Source organism: Haemorhous mexicanus, chromosome Z (assembly GCF_027477595.1).
Source record: "Haemorhous mexicanus isolate bHaeMex1 chromosome Z, bHaeMex1.pri, whole genome shotgun sequence".
Taxonomy (NCBI): domain Eukaryota; kingdom Metazoa; phylum Chordata; class Aves; order Passeriformes; family Fringillidae; genus Haemorhous; species Haemorhous mexicanus.
Window position 1 is genome coordinate 1,460,473 of NC_082381.1, and position 20,565 is coordinate 1,481,037.

Below are 20,565 nucleotides of genomic sequence, written 5' to 3' on the forward strand. Positions count from 1 at the left end.
GTGGAGATGATAGTCATCCTGTAAATTCAGTGTTGTTTTGTCTGTGTCTTGGCAGGTGATTAGAGTGGATGATTGCCCCCAGAACACTCAAGTGAACTCAGAGCCTGCAGAAATCAATGTCTGGGATGAGCAAGAGAAACACAGCAAGAACTGGCTCACCGTGTCTAATTTCAGTCAGCTAAGTATGTTACATGTTACTCAAAATGAATTTCAGAACAGCTTTCAAAAAGAAGCAGTGAATATAACTCAGAAAATCCAAGTGTCATCCGCCATTTTCACCTTAGGGCATAATTTTTATAGAATTAGACTTAGTTTGTCTTTGTTATTTGATGCAACATTAAGAGGCAAAAGAGTCACAGGATGGATGGAAGATCAGGTGAATCTTTTCGGGGCCATTGCCTGTCTTCCATGGGAGATAGTTGAGTGCTAATCCTCAGGAATAAGTAGAAGGAATTATGTCTTTGTCTCCTCTCCTGAAGTGTCTTCTAAAGTGTCATCCTGGCTAATTACAAAAAAATAAACTCATTATTTTTCAGGACATTTACCCTCACAGGCAGTGCCGTGATAGTGTATTTGTTGGTAGATCTTCTGCCTGCATTATTAATTTCTCATTGCTCAGAAACACATCCTCCAAAGGGAAGAAATTAAGAAATTTATTCTGTATTGTCTCTTTTGGAGTGAAAAGGAATGGCATTCTGACCCTTCATTTTGTAATTCTCCATCTGTTTCATTCTCAAAAATTCCATGCATCATTCATCTCATCTTTCATCTTTGCTGTGATGGGGCTCACTGGTTTCATCCTGCAAGCTGCTGGGAGAAGTACCACTTCTCCAGTGCTGTGGCTCAGTACCACTCAGTACTTAGCCCTCAGAGGAGGGCTGTACTCCAAAGCCTGCTGAAAAAAGTAGAAATAGTCTGTTTAGCCCTATGGTATTCTATCACTGTTTTTTTAACCCATTATTCATTAACTTGGACAATATGGTGTATAGGTGTTTATTTTATAGCACTGTGTAGGTACTTAGTTTATAGCAACAGAGTTGTTAATTTACCCTCTAGAAATAGCTGACAACTTCTCTTTTGACTAGGTCTGGAACATCTCCATTACAAGCACCAGAAAATTAAAAATCCAGACTTTGGTAGGCATACTATACCATTCTGTGATTACCTGAGGCATTCTCGAGAGGTAAGACCTAGGATTACAAATCCTAGTCCATAATTTTGGCTGGGATGAGCCCAGAGTAGCTCTACAGTCATCCCTGGATTTGCCAATAGAGTTTCTTTGTTGTGACATACCTCTTTGAGAGATGAGAAACTTTGTTGTCTTCTGGAACACTGTATATGTGGAAATAAATGAATAATTTAACAGCTGCTAATGCTCTACTAAGATTATTGAAATAGAACATTAAATTATTGAATCTTCAAGTGGTTCTGAATATGAGCTTAGTCACAAATAACACGTGTTGATGTTTCATCAGGCAATGAGTGAGCACACCACTTGGTCTTGAACTTGTGGGCAGAATGGATTAGAAGAAAATTTTTGATAGTTAGCTACACAGCACTCACTTTTTTCACATAGTCTTTTCTTGCAAAAAAGGTAGATAAATATTGATAATAATTGCAAAGCATGGATTTTTCACATAGTCATTTCTTGCAGAAAGATAGATAAATATTGATAATAATTGCAAAGCATGGATTTCCTGAAGACTTGAGCAGGAATCTGAATTGTGGAAACTACTATCTGTTTTAAAATTATGTAGCTAATAGAAGAAAAGGAATAGCTATTAGAAGAAAATGTACCATTCATTAAATTTTATGGGCATATCTCAGAGAAATGAAAGGAAATTACCAAAGAATAAATTAAGAAAAGGAAATGTCAGCGAATCATTTCCTCTTTCTTTTCAAGACCACCAAAGCACCCTTCCTTGTTGATTTCACTTATAGGACTTTAGGTTATTTAAATGGAGATCTTTTAAAGACTAGCTTAATTTTCACTGAAAATGTTATAATTTTTCTATTTTTAGAAATAAAAATGAAACAGGTAATTTCAGTTATGCTGTTCTGAGTGATGTAGAACCTGAATCCCATACACCAGGAATGAGAGCTTTAATGTTTTGATTTAAAAAATAGTGGAGTTTTGTATGAAAAGTGATGAGAGAGAAAAATAGAAGTAAATTTATTGATTTTGTATTCTATAAAACTGAAACTTGGACTCAAAATCAATGCGTCTTTTAACTGTGAATCACAGGATCAGCCAGGCAAAATAAAGTCAGAAAAACTGTGTGAGGTAACCAAGCAATCTGGTGTTTCATAGATTATATTAAGATATATTCAGATAAGACTCAAGTGTGATATTTTTTAAATTGTAAAAAAAAACATTCTACTGATTAATAGCATAATTGGAGTTGTGTTGAGACCAGTTGTTTCTGAAACACCAACTTCAAATTATTTATTCTTCCAAGGTAGAGCCTCCAGTATCCACTGAATTGTTATGCCTCTCTCTGGACTATGAAAGCTTATATTTATCACTGAGATGTAACAAAGTTGCTGCATCCAACTGCTCCACTTGGAGAATGATGTATTTTAAAGACATGTATCTTTCTGAAAATGAAGCTTCTCACTCATGGCATACCAGGGGCTCAGAAATCCCTCTTGCTAGGAAGCAGAAAACAAAGTAAGGGGGTGTGTAGGAAGCTTTTGTTAAAGACTTTCTCATCTTCAAAGCAAGGTACACATTCAAAATATGAGAGAAATTTAAAAAAATTTAAAATTTATTTGAGTTTCAGTTTAAATTAAAAGTTGAATTTTAGTTGATTCATCTTTAAACTTACCTGTCCTTAAACTTTTGTGTGTGTGTTTTGAGGATTGAAATTGGTCTGAATACGATTGAGAAGAAAAATTCCATTTCTTACTACCACATTAGAAGGACCGGGCTGGCCCATTTTTTTCCTAATATTGCTTGAAGTTTAAAAGATTATTTGAGTATTTCTTTAAATATAAGACTTGGAAAATATGTGATCTAAATACCCCTGGAAAGCTGCTCAGTGTGTTGCGTTCTTCTGTTCCAGGGCTTATTTTCAACAACAGTAAAGGTTATAACTACACTGCAATTTTCCAACATAAAGAAAGTTCTGTAATACTGTGCTTATTAGAAGACCTTTAACCAGCTTTGTGAGTGTATGGAGATATAGGTGGTGACCTCAGCATTTGTTTCAAATGTCTGGAGACAACCTGGAAAATGGCAATGTGAGCAAACTATTTCCACTTTAGTGTAGGTATGGCAGTGCTATGATTCACCTGCCTGTCAGGGTCATTATTCATGTTAACAAAAATCATATCAACAACTGTTCTCAGGATTGTACCATCTTGAGCTGTGCAATGTGTAAATGATAAAGATGTGCATATTTTACTGGTAAAAGTATCTTTCTTTTTTTAGGATTTCAGTAATAGCGTATTTGGAAATATCAAGAAAAGTAATCTGAACAGGAACTCCTCGTATGTATTATTAGTATGTTAAGATACTCATCACAGGTTTTCAGAAAGAGATGTCTGTAGTGTCTACAGGTTTCCATTTCAGTTCTGCAATATACTTAGGATGACAAATTCCTGAGACATGGAGAGTTAAGGCCATTCAGTGTATTTAAGTTTATTTAAAGGAAATCTTACTAATGGAGATCAAAGAGATCCATTTAAACAAAGTGTATGATTTTAGGTGGAATAGACACCCTTTCTAATTCTTACAATAATTGAATTTCCCAATTCAGTCACTAAGATGACAGCTGGACCTGATGATTTACAAGGTATTTTCCAGCCTTAATGATTTCATGATTCTCTGGTGATTCCATGGTTCTATGACCATAGCACCTTTAGCCCTTTGTCCAATCTAGTCAGCGTGAAAAATTGTATTTGCTTTTGCTGTGCCATTCTGTGTTTTATTTCTTAATAATTGCAATGCTAGCATCTCCTGAAAACTTCTCTTGTTGACTGATTAGTCTCTTTTGTATATTTACTAAATATTTAGCTCAGTTTTATTCATGCATTTTCAGAAGTTATTATGCTTTGATTACATTTAGTGAAACTATACTGGTTTCACAAGTGGTTTCCATTTTCTTGTGAAGTTTTTAATTTTTTTCCCAGATTGGTTAATCATTATCATAATGTTAGTAGTATTTTTGCTATATACAGTGCTGTCTTTATGTTCCTTTTCCTTTTCCTTCCTATTTTCATCAATTTCTTATAGATTTCTGTTCTGTTTTATTTTTCTTTTGCTTTTCAGCCCTGTGCAGGTAATAAATAGAAGATACTAGAAAGCTGTCACATCCCATGTGATCTCACCATGGCGAGGGGAGGGAAAGAGTTACTGGGTGTTTTATGCATGCTCTGTGTGTGTGGGGGGCTGGGGGAGCGGGGTTGGGTGTTCTGCTGCTGTTGTGGGTTTGGGGTTTTTAGAGTCTTTTTTCTTTTTTTCTTTTTTTACACCCCACCATTTATAGAGAGTAAACAAACTGCACACTTACCAGCAGGATGTAGGGGCTGTTGAGTGGCCTGATTCTGCTGCTTGGTCTGTTGTCTTCAGTGGGTTATCTCTGGTTTATGAGTGGATCATATCTTCTGTGTTCTGTAACAAAGATTGCTTTAATGTAGTGGTCTTTTTGCAATCAGTCTTGTTAACCCAAAGAATCACCAATTTTAAAAGTATGTTCTTGTACAAGGAATGGAAATGGCAAAAGTAACTGTTAATACATCTCAGCATTGACTACGAAATGAGCAGTTGTGTATGTGACTGAAAGCTCTGTAACTGATACTGTTATTGCAGTGTAAAAGATGTGAATAGCAGACTCAAGAGCAGTTCAGCATGAAGCAGAGAATGAAATATGTAGAAAAATGTGTCAGTTCTTCAATGCCAGAAGATTGTTTGCTTGTGGCTTTGTTGAACAAAATTGCACTGAGGGTTATTTTGCCTTAAGATTGCTGAGTCACATATGATCCATGTGTACTAGTTTTAGCTTAATGGCAGAAATGTTGGATTAAAATATCAAATATTTGCTTTTAAACAGATTGAGAACTCCAGAGGAAACTGACAGTAAGTTTTTCATTGCTTGTCACTCATTTTAATTCCCATCTGCAATTCTCATGCAGACAATTCTGAAGTACAAAATCCAAAAAGAAGTTAATTTACTGTAGTTGAAGATTATAGTGCAGATATTGTTTCATGTGTTAACTATTTTTTACTTTAAATGAATGATTTTTTAATAAGAAACATGTTTTTCTCATAACAACTGCATAATCTTAGAAGAAAAGGATTTATTTTCACTCTAGTCTGACCAGTAATGTCCTTTCAGCAGGAAGAACCTCTTTAAGATACTGCTGCTTTGATCCCTCACAGTCCAAGTGATCTCCTGGGTTAAACCAGGGTGTATGTCTGAAATTAAAAGATTTTTAATGTATGCTTGCTTTTTCAAAGTGCAATTATTTGTAATACCTCTGTTTGGGTTGTCTACCTGGAATTCTGAAATCTGTGAAGGAGTGAATTTATTATGAAATGTTAAATGAGGAAATTAAAGGTTTTAGTGAGGAATCAGTTTGTTCCTCAAAAGCAGAGTGTCAGTGTGGTATTTGTTGTGTTTTAGTCCATCTCCCAGTTTTCCTGGCATGACACTTAGCTGTAAGAGGCTGAGCAGCTGGGCACCCATCTCTTTTTGAGATTAGCTGTGGTGCAGGAATGAATTGCTCCTGGTCTTATCTCCACTTCAAGTGATGCTCTTTGTGGGTCCATCTGCACAAAACGCTGCAGGGCTGGAGCATTCTGCTGCAAGCACACTGAGTTGTAAGGCTGCTCTCTAGAGCACACCATTGTTTTGATTAAAATCCAGTTTTCCCATTCTCAAAAGGCCCCTTTTCGTGTTTTGTTTTTTTGCAATATGCAAAATGCTGCAAATTAGATGGGTCCAGCAAGGAAAAATCACAAGGAACTCTGAATCACTAAGGGGAGTGAAAAGCCTTTCCCCCAGTATCCATGGATGGTTTAATGTAAGATCCCTTTCACTAGATAAGGGACTAAAAGCAAATGGAATGCACCAAGAAGAAAAATATAAAGTTCAAAAAATTTTGGTGAACATTGTTTTGATTTTGTAGTTTTTTGAAAATTAATAGTAGTACAGTATATATAGATACTGAAATCTGGCATTTTGAATTATGGTTTTCCAGGACAGCAAAATTATTTCATCTAATTAATGAAAATGTGTTAATTTTTCTTGGTTGTATTAAAAAGGCTTTTTTATAAAGCAAATATTTTTGGACCAAATTTGATCTGTCTGCACATATGTAACCACCAAAAATGTTTGTCTGCTCATATTTTAACAGCACTTTGGATGCTGTGGATTTATGGGACAGTATTGTTATAATTTTTGTGCAATAGTACAGTTAATGGAATGTTTAATTGAGGATAAAGTTGGAAAACAACTTTGGGAGACGATGAAGCATAGAGGATAATAAAGTGCTTTTGATATCCATGGGGTCTAGCTGACTTAACATGTCCTTGAGGTTCATATATCATTTTCCCCACAATTTCCTTGAATAAATAAGACGTCTGCCTATATTACACTGACAACTGAAATTTGCCAGCATTCAGTTCATGATAATGTAGTTAAAGCCCATAAGTAATTCTCCTCTTTAGAACACTGAGCCAGCAACTCTGATTCATCTGTTTTGTGACAAACTCTAGGATGGAAGGAATTAAAAAATCATGCATTTGTGTCTGTTATAATAATTAATACAGCAATCCTTTAAACTTTATTTCAGATATCTTCTCCTGCTTGAAAACATCTCAAGATTTGCATCATCACTACTCTGGTAAGCAGGAGGGACAAGAATGACAGCTGAGGAATTTAAGAAATTGAAATGAACATTAGTTGTCCCTTTGTCATCCTCTATGATTTTTATTTTGAGAACTTGCACAATTGCCCCCTAATAAGAAGGTTCTGTGTTAATTCATGTCTAACACTGCAATGAAAGGATTATTGATTTCTTTTTTTCCTGTTGATAATTGCTTCATTCTGGGTATTTGTGGCAAATCCAGAGCAGAATGTAGATAATCACATTCAAAATATAGGTGGAAATCATGAATACAGGTAGCTTCCTGAGCAGGCAGAAGAGGCACTAGTTTGTTTATAGCTGTCAGTCCCCTCACACCTCCCAAACCCTCCTTTCTACTTTCTGGAGTTCTTTACTTCAGTTAATTGGTCCTGTACTACTTAACCTGTGTTTGTATATCTATGAACTCCCGAAAATCTGGCAGGGAACAAATCCTTTGAATGTTAATTTCCTGCAGTCCTGCCTTTCCCGGAGCTGAGTCTGCACAGATTTTCCCACACGGATGGGGGGATGTCAGTTTTTCCAGGAGGAGAAGAGAGCAGAAATTGCCAGTAGATGTCCCCATTGCCCACAGGACTTGGCCTCCGGTACAGGCAGGGCTGGAATAAACCAAAACTGTTAGCAGCATTCTTAAATTCAAAATCTACAGAGTTTTCACTGGGATTAACACCTTTGGCTTGCAATCAACTGTACAGACGTAGTTTCTCTGGCATGGTGGCATCGTTGCAGGTATTGATTTGTTGTTTGTCAGGCATGCTATTCAAGATGATGTTGGACTTTTTAGTAGAGAAGGAAGTGGTTTCGCTTATGAGTTGACAAATGTCTTCAGAGGTTTTCCATGTAGATTTTCTTTCCTCAGAAAGATTAGGACAGAATTTAGGCCCAAAAAACCTGCACTAGAATTCTGTACCATATACTGCTTTTGTGTTATTCTTGCTATCAATTCGAGAAAGCAAATATAATCCCGCGTCTCTGCATACCCAAAAGAACTCAGTCTTTGTCCCAAGTTTGGCAGATGCTGCAAGTCCATATCACATGGCTTCTCAGAGTTCTAGATAGACTGCTGGCAGGGTCTGACAGATGGCATAGATTTTAGCAGCTCCCCTGTTCACATCCTTCTTCCTGCTACGCACTGATTTCATGATCAGTGTGCTCTTAGTGCAGCACCAAAGGAAGGTCTTGTTTTTAAGTGCATGCTCCAAAACTGTTCAGACATAGTAACCAACTCCTGTTGAATTTGCTATGTGTAAACAACCTTGAACTGGAGTATGAAGTGCTCAAATGAGGACCCCAGTTCAAAGAGTGGATGTGTCATGGGTGCCCTTTGCTCTGCCCTTCTGGACTCAATAATCTCCAATTGCATCTTGCTTAAAGAGGTAATCTTAAAAGAGGGATAGCTGCTGTCCAAACTCGCTAAGTTCCATAAGTTCCAGAGTTGGTTACCATGGCTTTTTTGCTACTTTGCCAAGAAACACAGCTAGCTCTGCTGTGGTTGACTCTCTGATTTGGTTCACTCTCTGCTTTGGATAATGCTTGTGCCTTCATCCATTGAGTAGGGAAATTAGACAGTCAGAACAGTAGTGTCCAAGTTGCCTCCTAGTTCTAGGAGTGCCTTGTTTTACATGTCTCTTCCCCTTCCTGATAACCCACTCATTGTGAAGAAAAGTCCGTAAATATTTGGTTGACTCTCTGAGGTTTTGAAAGTGTTTGCCTGAGAAATATGCTGCAAGTTAGGGAGATATAATAATGTTACTGATGTTTTTTGGCAAGAAGCTTGAATGAAGAAACAGTACTCTGTGCAGGGAAGTCTGGATTTTCCTGTCATACCTTGGCTAAATCTCCAGGTTCTTCTAACCCTGACCAGACAGACAGTGAAGGCAGTTGGGTTCAAGGCATCTCATCAGCACAGTGAGAGTGTGTGTTGCTGTACTGGAGCTGGCAGGAGCAGGATGCAGAAGCAGGCTTTTGTGAAAGGAGGAGGATGAGGAGATAGCAGAAGTCCCTCTAGGCAGGGTGCAATGGGCTTTCCTAGAGAGCCTTCTTCTTTGGAAGGAGGGAATTCGCGAACAGGATGAGATATGATGGGTTGGTATCCAGCTAGATGGGGACCTGGCTAGGTCCTGAAGGTTATTCTGTACCAATTCACATAATTTTCTGGTGATGGAGAAGGGGGTCCCTTCATGTTGGGGTGGTGGAAGTTTGCTTGTTGCCGGTTTCTGTGTAGCGAGCATTCATGTGTGAATTGTTTGCCTCTCTTGTACCCTCTGTTATTAATACTGCTGCTGTTACTTTCATTTTCCTATTTCATTGCTGTTTCCATTGGTCAGTTCCAGTAAATTGACCTTATATAAACCCATGGTTTTTAACTGCTGAGTCTCCAATCCTCTCCATTCCACAGCTGGGAGGAGAGGGAGGGAAATGAATGAGCAGTGTTAGGTCTGGAATGTTTCACTTATGTGGGGAGCACCATTCCTAAACCACAACGACCTTATTTGGTGTTTCATATGAAAAGTGAAGAGCTGAGGTAACAACAGATCTGGTAAGAGTGGGTGGGAAACAAGTACTTGTAGCCTTAGGTATGTCCCAATGCTGTAGCCTAACCCTGTATGTTTCAGTATAGGCACTATGTGCCCATTGAGGTGCTGCTTTTCAGAGCAGGGAGGGGGATCAGGATTGCTTTGTTGCTGAACTGTGTTATATCAGCTGATGAAATGATAACCTCAAGAGCAGTGAGAGTCATTTGTGATGTGTATTCAGTGCTGGTCTTCTACCCTTGCCTCAGGCACTACCTTTAGGAAAACATTACCCATATCCTGGGCTGTATCAGCATTTCCAGCTGGTCAAGGGACATGATTGTTCTGCTCTGCACTGGTGTGTGTGCACTGTACTGTGTGCAGTTTGGGCACCACGACATAAAACAGGCATTAAGCTATCACAGGACATCCAAAAGAGGGCCATGAGGTCTGGATCAGAAGCCTTGTCAGGAGCTGCTGAGGTCAGCAGATGTCTGTTCAGCCTGGAGAAGAGGAGGGGAGACCGAGGGGAGACCTCACTGCTGTCTTCACCATCCTCATGAAGGGAAGCAGAGGGGCAGGTACTGATCTCTTCACTCTTGTGACCAGTGACAGGACTCAATGAACTAGCATGAAGCTGAGTCAGAGGTTAGTTAGTCAGGTTTGAGCTAGACCTCGGGAAAAGGTTTTTCACCTGGGGAGTGTTTGGGCACTGGAACTGTCTCCCCAGGGAAGCAGACATAGCACCAAGCCTGACAGAACTCACAAAGCACTTGGGCACCACTCTTAGGCACACAGTGTGACTCTCAGGCACTGGGCCATGAGTTGGACTTGATGACCCTTATGGGTCTGCTTCCTCATGGGTCCCTCAGCATATTCTATGATGCTGTGTTTCTGTAATAATTGTACCCAGCCTGTGAGCAGAACAGGGAAGGATTATTTTCCCCAGCTTTTCACTCCTTTTTCCTTCTTGAGGACTGTTACAGCAGCTTTGAAGGATTTTAAATTCTCTTTGGAGATCAAGAAAATCATGCTTTTGTTGCTAAGTCTGCCAGGTCTCTTCAGCGCAGTCTTACACCCTGATGAGAAGAAGGGATTCTTAGGAGTGTCTTTCAGATATCTACCCTGAGGGTGGCTAGTCATGACTGGCCAGTAATGTGGGAGAAAATGGGCCAGGTTTTGAAGGATTATTCTGCTCCAATGGCTTGGAAGCTCACCACTGAACAACTACAGGACCCTGTTAAAGTGGCAGAATATTTGAAAGAAAATGCTGTGGCAGCTCTAGCGAAACACTAAGTTCTGCAAAGTGAAGGGCCCTGGTTACTCTTTATCAGACACTGCTCTCAATACTAGACTGCGCCCTCAGAGGGAAGAAGAGGAAAGCAGAACAACAGGCACTGTGGCCACTCAAACGGCAGCTGAACCACAGGAACAACCCATGCTGGTACCAGTTGCTCTTATACAGAAGAAGAAATTCAAGCCCAAACAAGTTTGCCTACTGAAGAGGAAGCAGGGCCCTCCGAATGGGAAGCAGGACCAGAGAAAATCACCTTCTAGGTGAGCTGCAGGGAATGTGAAAAGCTTTCAGCCACCAGTCAGGAGAGTCCTTGCTGACCTGGCAGCTCTGATGTTGGGATATCACAGCCCATGGTATGAAACTATGTGGCAGTGCAACTAATCACCTGGGATCCCTGTCCCTGGATGTGGGCACTGACAGAGGGATTGAGGATAGGGCAGATACTCTCAGAGGCAACTCCTGTCAAGTGTGAGGGAATGGTGACTACCTAGCTCTGGCAATATGAAGATCATCTTTTTTTCCTCCCTACTGGCCTGCACCTTTGGCTGTGGAAAGGCCTCTCTGCAGGGCCTCCCTGCCATTGAGGGAGTCAACACCTCCTTCCATTTTTTTATCATCTGTGAATTTGCCTAGTTGCCCATCAAACAAGCTAAAGAGGAAATTTTCCATGCCTTACCAGTATGGACCAGAACGTCTGCTATTAGGAGCAAGTACCCCCAAACTCAAGAGGGGGTACACACCATGAGGCAACCTGGGTTTTTTGTGTGTGACCATGGAGAGGGCATGAAGAAGTGGGATGGAAAACCCACCTCTGCCCTAGCAGCAGAAACACGTGAGTTGAAAGGAAGAAGAGCCACCAAATGTCACTCTGGTTTCCAATGAGCAAGTCCTCAGACAGAATAGAAGGGCTGGTGTTAATTTCAATCCTCTTGAAGGGACCTCAGCTTGTATTTACAAGATGTGAAGAATTCTCTAACCAGATTTAGAGGGGTCCTTCCTCCAGCCAGCTCCTTTCTTGTCCAGGGGAAAGGGACAATCAGATCTATTGGACAGTGTGGATCCCATGGCCTGGCTCATCAGACTCACAAGAGTATTGGGCTTTAGTTGAGCCCAGAGCACAACGTACCCTGATGCCATTAAGATATTGAGGGGCAGAATCCATCTCTGTTTCTGGGGTGACAGGAGGATCCCAACACATGGCTGTACTGGAAGCTGAAGTGACTCTGACTGGGAAGGAATGGCAAACACACCCCAGGGTGACTGGCCCAGAGGCCCTGTGCATCCTGGGCACACATTGCCTCACAAGAGGATATTTCAAGGATCCAAAAATTAGGCTTTTGGGAGAGCTGTAGAGACAGAGGAAGTTAGGCCACTGAACACCGTCCCTGGTCTCTTAGAAGACGCCTCTGCTGTGAGGTGGCTGAGCATTGAAGAAGAGCAGGTACTGATGGCTGCCACAACAGTGCAGTATCAGCAATATCACACCAACTAGGTCTCCAGGACCCCATCCATGAGGTCATTCTTGAGCTGCAGAGTCAGGGAGTGGCCAGTAAGGCTTGATCACCCTTTAATAGCCCTATGTGCCAGTGTGTAAGTCCAGTGGACAGTAGAGACTGACAGTGGACTGTCAGTGGCCTGAAGGAAGTCACAGCCCCACTGAGACTGCTGTGCCAGACATGATGGAACTTCAGTATGTGCTGGAGTCCAGGACAGCAGAGTGGTGCCATGATCAATATTGCAAATGTGTTTTTCTCTATTCCTTTAGCAGCAAAGGGCAGGCCACAGTTTGCTTTCAGTTGGAGTAGAGCTGGAACCAGCTGTTCAAGAGGTGGAAATACAGCCACAGTATTTGCACTGGACTGATCCAGACTGCTCTGGAAAAGGGAGAACATTTGCAATACATGAATGACATCAACCTGTGGGACAACGCAGCAGAGGAAGTTTTTGAGAAAGCGGAGAAGATAATTCAAGTCATTCTGAAGGCCAGTCCTGCCATAAGTCAAAGTAAGGTTTAGAGACCTGAGCCAGAAATTCAGTTTTCAGAATTAAATGACAGGATGGACATTGCTACATTCCAATAAACAAAGTCAGCAAAATAGCAACTATGTCCTCCCCACCAAGCAGTATCTAGGACACATAGGCTGTCCTACATACTGTGAGTTTTTGGTGAACACAGAGTCCAGATTAGAGTCTGATTGTGAATTCTCTCTATCTTGTGACTCAGAAGAAGAATAATTTTAAATGGGATCCTGAACAACAACAAGCTTTTGAACAAACTAAACAGGCAATTAATTTGTAGCAGTAGCCCCTGGGCCAGCTAGGACTGGACAAGATGTGAAAACTGCTCTACACTGCAGATGGGGAGAATGGTCCTTCCTGGAGTCTGAGAAAATGTACCCATGGAGGCTTGAGAATGATTCTTGTGGTTCTGGAGTCAAGATTACAAAGGACTCAAGGCTTGCCACACTCCAACAGAAAAAGAGCTTGGCATCTTATGAAGGGGTCTGAGCTGCTTCAGAAGTGATGGGCACCAAAGCACAGCTCCTCCTGGCACCCTGACTGCCAGTGCTGGACTGGATGATCAACGGGAAAATCCCTGCCACACATCATGGCACTGATGGCAGATGTAGTAAGTGCATCACTCAGATCACACAACAAGCTTCAGTAGGAAATCCCAAGCACCCAGAAATCTTGGAAGTCATCACAAACTGGCTCAAAGATGAAAATTTTGCAATATCTTTGGAAGCAGAGGAGGGAAAGGTGACTTGTGCTGAGGAGGTCCCTTTAATCAGTTACCAGAAAATGAAAAGTTATATGGTCTCTTAACTGATGCTTCTTGCTGTATTGAAGGGTGCTCACATCAAAAATGGGAAGCTGTTGTATGAAGTTCTACATGGTGAGTCACAGAAGCTATGGAAGGACAAGGTGCACCAAGTCAGGTCGCAGAGCTGAAAGCCATCCAGCTGGCTTTAGGTATTGCCAAATGAGAGAAATGGCCAGTAGCCCTGCACTGACTTCTGGGGTGACAGTAAATGCACTGCAGGGGTGGCTTGAGCAGTGGAAAAAGATAAATAGGCAAGGCAGAGGTAAACCTCTGTGGGCTGCTGAACTCTGGAAAGATACCAGTGCCTACACAGATGAGTTGGCTGTAAAAGCACATCATATAGATGCACACACCCCCAGGAGCTGGACTGCTGAAGAGCATCACTACAATGGACAGGTGGATTGGGCTGCCAAGATTAAAGTGTCTTGGGTGGACCTGGACTGGCAGCATAAGGGTGGATTATTTCTGGCTCACTGGGCCCATGACACCCCAGGTCATCAGGGAAGAGATGCAGCAATACAGACGGGCTCATGACTGAGGGGTAGACTTAACCACAGACACTTTTAACCATAGACATTATTTCTAATTGTGAAATGTGCTGAAATAGAAAGAGGATAAGGCCTCTGTGGTATAGGGGATGATGGTTAAAATATAAATATGGAGAGGCCTGGCAGATTGTTTGTATTGCACATGTGCCAAGGCAAGCTCTATGTACATACAATGAGAAAAACACTGGATGGTGGAGATGCACCCTGTGCCTCACCCCTCTGCCCAGAACACTGCCTTGGCACCCCTCAAAGAGGTTAGTCAGACAATAGGACCCATTTCAAAAATAGCTTCATAGAACCCTGGGTCAGAGAGTACAGTATTGAAATAGGTATCATGTTCTCTCATGCACCAGCCTCTAGGAAGGTTGAACAATAAAATGGATTGATAAAAACCACATTGGTGGGACTTTCAAATATTGGGATCCACATTTAGCAGAAACCACCTGGTTGCTTAACACTAGGGGCTCCAACAATGGAGCTCAATCAAAAGCTTCATGTACTGTTGAAGGGGATATAGCCTTTGTGGTGCATATAAGGCATCAGTTTGGGAAGTCAGTTTGATTAGTCCTGTCTCAAGCAAAGGCAAACCCACCCATGGGTTTTTTGCTCAATGACCTGATTGCTCTTGTGGAGAAATGCAGATGGATGGTGAAACACAATGTGTACCTGAAGGGGATTTGATTTTTTGAGTGAGAACAGTCTGTAATGTCAAACTGTGTGTGTAGTTTTGGTTGCTGAATGACACTGGCACTGTGTGCCATAACTACCCTGGACAGTGAGCATGGACTGCTCCAGATACACTGGTCATGAGCTCGTGGTGCGGCTTGCAACCACCTGACAGCACACCAGCCCTCCTGCCCTGGAGGGCATCTAGGACAGAGAACCCACAGCCATGGGCTCAATGAATTCTATAGATATCTTGGCCATTAATTTGGACATACCAGTGCTTATGCACATATACATCTCTATATCTATGCATATAGTTGGAAGGTGTATGACTCGGTCATGAAGGACATGGTACAGAAGAAGGGTGTATCTGGCTTCTTTTTGGCAATGCCTGGAGTTCTGTGGAATCCTACTATTTGTCTGAACTAGGGAAAAAGTGTGATTGATACAGATAAGCTAATCTGTGTTGAATTATCTTGACAAAAATTTGGGCACTTTTGGTTATCCTGAGTGCTTTCTGACTTTTAGCTTACCATCATCATGCATGGGAGAATAGAATTGAAGTCTTTTCTACAGTGCCAGTCTGCCACAACTCTTTAATTCTCCATCGACTAAAACAGTTTCATTATTTGCTCCCCAAGAGTGTAGGAAACTTCCTTCTCCAGTTTGCTTTGGCAGAGCATTGAATCAACCAAGCACAATTTGCCTGGGTTGAAAAACTGAGTGCCGACCTAATCTCATGCTTCTGGCTATCAAGAAATACCTTACTAAAGTGTCTCACCTCCTGCATTTCCTTCCAGTTGTTTTGGGGTTTGTTAGTTGGTTTTTTTTTTTTTTTTAAATTTATTTTTTTCACCTGTTAGCTCTCACTCATCTCCACTGAAGACTGTCTTTTAGAATGCTCATCTCCAGAGTCTTGCAGATGTTTACATCTAACCTGCCCCTAAAAGGACAAGTAGTACATCTGAGGACTGAAGCAGATGCATTTGGGTTGTTGGAGGATGTTTGGTTTCTTAAAAGAGGAAAAGTGAAGAATTTATCTCCATTTCCTAGGGTATATTAACTTCTGAAATGTCTAAAGGAGATCTGGACTGTCAGCTGTCACTATAAATTACACTGAAGTTAATCCTGTAGGAGAGACTGAAGCCTGTTGAAGCCTGTGTGAGAGTAATGACTGAATTTGGAATCTGGGTTATTATTCCAGAGGCAAAGCTTTAATGCAAGCTGAGTTTCTGGTATCTTTCTGTCCTGTTTCTGACTAGGACAGGGTTAATTACCGTCAGAAGCCAACCAGGGCCTGGCTAGGGCCCAGAGGTTGTTCTCGGCCATGTCAGGTCATTGCCAAGGCTTGGGGGGAAGGGAATCCCTTCTGGGGAGCAGGGGACCTTTCTGGATCAAGATAGTGCTGTCTTGTCTATTGTCAGGGGTTTTCCCTGTGAATTGTTCATTTTTTGTGCCCTTTGTCATCAGTTTGTTGTTGCTGTTCATTTCCTTATCTCGCTGCTGTTTCCAGCAAACTGTTCTTATCTCAACCCATGTTCTTTACCTTTTGTGCCTCCAGTTCTCCTCTCCAGCCCCGGCAGAGGGAAGGACAGGGGGAGGAGGAGGAGTGGGAGAACGGTGCACGGTTTGACATGTTTCAGTGGGAACACCGAATTGGGGAATATCATTCCTGAAACACAACAGTGTGCAAGGTGGAGTTACTGTCTGGGTAAAACAAGTGGAGATCAGATGTGACACTGTATCACACTGCTGCCTCCTCCTGGCTTTGTACACTACAGTAAAGTGCAGCCAAGCATTTTAGAAACTTAGCCAGCTTGTTTATTCAATCTAGCAGTGAAATCTTTGTTCTTTGCAGCTGTTGAAAGAAATAACTTAATGAGACTTGCTCAGACCATACCATTTACACCAGTCCAGCTCTTTGGTGAGTACCAATTTCTTGCTTATGTTTTGCTTTATAAATAGTTGGTGCATTATCTTTTAAAAACCGTGTTTGAGAAATTGTCTTGGATTTATTTCAACAGTTCTTTTTTTCTTAAAGAGACAAAACAAGATAGAATTGTAGTTGTGCAGTAGTTTAGGGACTTTTGGAGGTCACCTTTTCCAACTCCTTCCATTGTCAGTTCAGACCGGATTGCTGAGGCACTGTCGAGTTGCATTTTTCTTATGTCTATAAATGGAGACTCCTCATTTACATTGGGCAACCTCTTCCATTGTTTGACTGGCCTAATCATGAATCCAGGATTTCTGTCTGTGTTTGTTGGGGTTTCCCTTGCTGTAGCTTGTATCTGTTAGTATTCATGTGACTGCTGTCGACCTCTGAGATGAGTCTAACTCCATCTTTTATGTATCCATCCTTAGGATAGCTGAAGACTGGGAGAAATTTCCCATTAACATTGATAACTTCATTCTTTCTGTTTCTCTCACACACACTGACACAAACACAGATACATATGTAAATCTATGTATAGTATATGCCATCAAGAAGTAAACCAGGTAGTGATTTAAAGAGCATTATCCTTTTATCTGGCACAGAAAACTTTTACTGTCTTTAGTGTCAAGGGAAAAAATCTTTGCTGTAACTGAAGAATGGTAGAGCATGATCCATAAATTTTTAGGAAGAGTTCTGAAAATAGTGTGCATAGTGTAATAGCATTGGCTTACAGCAGCAGAAGGTCTGCCTCTAGACTCTTGATATCTAGATGCTGCCTTCTCAATGGGTAGAATATTTTGTCTCAGAGTAACTAATTGCTGATATTTGCAGCATCATAGGATTTCTTGGGACCTGATTGTTGTAGATAATTAATATAGCCATGGCAATATTGAGCATTTTAATCTTTGAAGCTCCTAGGAGAGATTTCTAGATATTAAACTGTCAAAAGATGATAAAATAAAGACTTAACATAAGATTAAAAATTTGTCTAGTTATACTGTCTTTATTCAAGTATCTCTCTTTTATGTAAGGTACTGACTTTTCCAGTTGCTTTATTTTAAATTAAAATGTGCCTAAATTGCTGGATTCAACAGCATCTGCATTTGTGCTAATTGGTGAAAGGCAATCTCAAGAATGGGGAGAAAATCTGCTAGTCTGAATCCAATTTGTAATTGCCTATGACAATCCTTGTCATGTTGGCATTTTAGTTACCTCATCTCACTTGCCAGCAAAAACCGGTTTCTTATTAATTAATGTGACAAATAATGTGAGTTGTAGGATGGAAAGCCAGATGTTTAAAAAATCAGTCCACTTAGCTGTTAGTTTACAAATGGCAACAGAAAAATTTTGTCGATTCTGCTGCAAGAGAGGAATGCCACTACAACTCTCCAGGGGGAAAGAGAGTGCAACTGAGTTGAAGGTTGTTAGGTTCTGCTTGCAGAAAAAAATGTTACTAGCAGGAGCAGAACACCTCAAACATTTCATCATTGCATATAACATTGGACTTTCTAGGAAAAACAATCAAAATATTAATTAAAAATACCAAAACTGTAAACTTTCTGATCATTTGCTTTAGCTTGTTCTCCTGGAAATGTATTTTTTAATCTAATTTCCTTGGCTCATCACATCATGGCCAAGACACAATTTTTGAAACAAACTCAGCTCTCTGCAGCAAAAGGTGGCACTTGACTACAGCCAATATTATATCAACTACAAAATTTTAATCTTTAATACTCAATAACTATTACAAACTGTTTGCCTTGTTATGATTTTACCCCTAGATTTATTTTTAACTATTATTTTAAACTATTTAAACTGTTTTTAGACTAAGATTTGAATTCAGATGTTCTGCTCCTGCAGGTTTGTTTGGGTGTTGCTTTTTGGTGTTTTCTTCATGAAACACGAAGTTAAAAGAAAAATTCAGGGAGTGTTCCACAGATTATGATTAACTTAAAAGTCTTGTTAAAAATTCTCCTTCCACGTAAGTGCATCAAGAGAAAGATTACACACAGGCTATTTAGAGTTCATACACTGGAGATAAAAATGGTGACCCTTTAAAAATATGTTATTTTAAATGACTGCTATGGACTAGAGTATCAGTGAGTACTGCTTGTGTTTGTGTGGAAGAATCCAGGAGGTCTTGAATTTATCTATGTTTAGAGGCTTCAGACAAGCTGTTTGGACCACCTATTATCATAGTAGAAGAATGAATGTGTAGAAGAATAAATGGTGTAAGTTTAGGCTGAGGAAGTTTTCAGACAGATGAACAGTTATGATAAAAAAGTTATTTTTAAAGAAGTGTGGCTTAGAAAGGTGTGTAAAGAGGTGTGTTATTTAAACACACCAAATGAAAATGCTGTTCTCTCCTGTTTCTGCCAGTGACTTTTGCTAACAAAACTTCTTTTTATTTAAGCTGGAGAGGAAGTGACAGTCTATCAGCTAGAAGAGAGTTCACCTTTGAATCTTGACAAAAGCATGTCTTCTTGGTCCCAGTGTGGAACAACTGCAATGATCCAAGTCCTGTCACGGGAGGAGATGGATGGGGGTCTGCGGAGGGCCATGAAGGTCATTTGTACTTGGTCTGAGAGTGATGTACTAAAGCTGGGACAAGTATTTATTGTGAAGTCTTTCCTGCCAGAGGTGGTTCAAGCTTGGCAAAAGATCTTTCACCATGGCACAGTATTACATCTCTGTCTGAGGGTGAGTTCAGACCTGAAGGAACAACACAACAGGCCTAGCCTGATGTTAGACTTGTTAATGTCTTCAACAAGGTTGACATGTGTTTTGATGTTATCTTTTGGAATTTAAAAAATGTTTTGAGGAAGTTGTATCTCCTATTTGTAAAAAATAGATAATCAGGGTGTGTGTGTGTGTGTGTGAGATTGTTCAGATGTTTTTGAAAAATTCATGACGCCTTTCTTCATGAAAATGAAGTGGTGTTTATAACATTATCTTTTTACAGGAGATTCAACAGCAAAGGGTTGCCCAGAAGTTAATCTATACCTTCAACCAAGTGAAGCCTCATACTATTCCCTATACTCCAAGGTAAATTCAATGTCTTCAGGTACTAGGTGAAGGAGGTTTCTCTTTTCAGCCTCCTTTTCCGTTGTAGGTTGCAATGATAATGCAATGGTGATAATAATGTCTAAGGATTGCAAATGAACTTTCAAGAGGAAAGGTAAGCAGCTTTGAAGTTTGCCTTTATAGTTACATTTAGTGGAAAAATAAACATTCTGTTCCATAGGCTTAAGTTCTTAAGCAAGAGCTGCCTTTTACATAATTAACTAAAATAATTTGATGTAGCTCATTTACAGTGCACTAGGGTAAATCACATTATGCTGTTTGTTCATAAACTTTCTGGTCAGGTGCTTTTTTTTTGAGAGTTGTCAGACCAAGAAAGCCTTTGTTTTCTCTATTGTTTTTACCTACCTACTTATTGAAAATGCTTCAGTCAAAGAAGACATGTCCTCCTTTTAGGTATGCTTGCTCTTCTTCTTGATGGCTGCTGACTGTGAGGATGCTCATTACCTTGCTAGCTGCTGACAGACAGTATTTATATTTACAGGTTCCTTGAAGTTTTCCTCATCTACTGCCATTCAGCAAAGCAGTGGCTGACCATCGAGAAGTACATGACTGGTGAATTTCGGAAATACAACAACAACAACGGAGATGAGATTACTCCCATCAGCTTGCTGGAAGAGCTGATGCTGGCCTTCTCTCACTGGACCTATGTCTACACCCGTGGGGAGCTCCTGGTCCTGGATATGCAAGGTGACTGCTAGCATAGGATTGCTATTTGAAACCAGATGAAAAGTAATAATCTCAAAAGAGACTTTAGTACTGAGGGCCAAATTCTCACTTAGATGAGTAAATGCAAAGCTCAAGAAACCTCTGGGTATCTGTTGCGTGATGCC

The 20,565-nt window shown here is 40.5% G+C and overlaps 1 protein-coding gene across 1 annotated transcript in view; it reads left to right on the forward strand.

The window, feature by feature from the left end:
• Positions 1 to 20,565, forward strand: part of TRPM6 (transient receptor potential cation channel subfamily M member 6) — an 84,690-nt gene that overhangs the window by 58,061 nt on the left and 6,064 nt on the right. Inside the window, exons 28-36 of the mRNA XM_059874199.1 lie at positions 56 to 182; positions 1,086 to 1,183; positions 3,434 to 3,492; positions 5,055 to 5,080; positions 6,799 to 6,849; positions 16,577 to 16,642; positions 19,065 to 19,351; positions 19,614 to 19,696; positions 20,217 to 20,422. Of these exons, the coding sequence (XP_059730182.1) occupies positions 56 to 182; positions 1,086 to 1,183; positions 3,434 to 3,492; positions 5,055 to 5,080; positions 6,799 to 6,849; positions 16,577 to 16,642; positions 19,065 to 19,351; positions 19,614 to 19,696; positions 20,217 to 20,422 (1,003 nt within the window). The remainder of the gene's footprint in view (positions 1 to 55; positions 183 to 1,085; positions 1,184 to 3,433; positions 3,493 to 5,054; positions 5,081 to 6,798; positions 6,850 to 16,576; positions 16,643 to 19,064; positions 19,352 to 19,613; positions 19,697 to 20,216; positions 20,423 to 20,565) is intronic.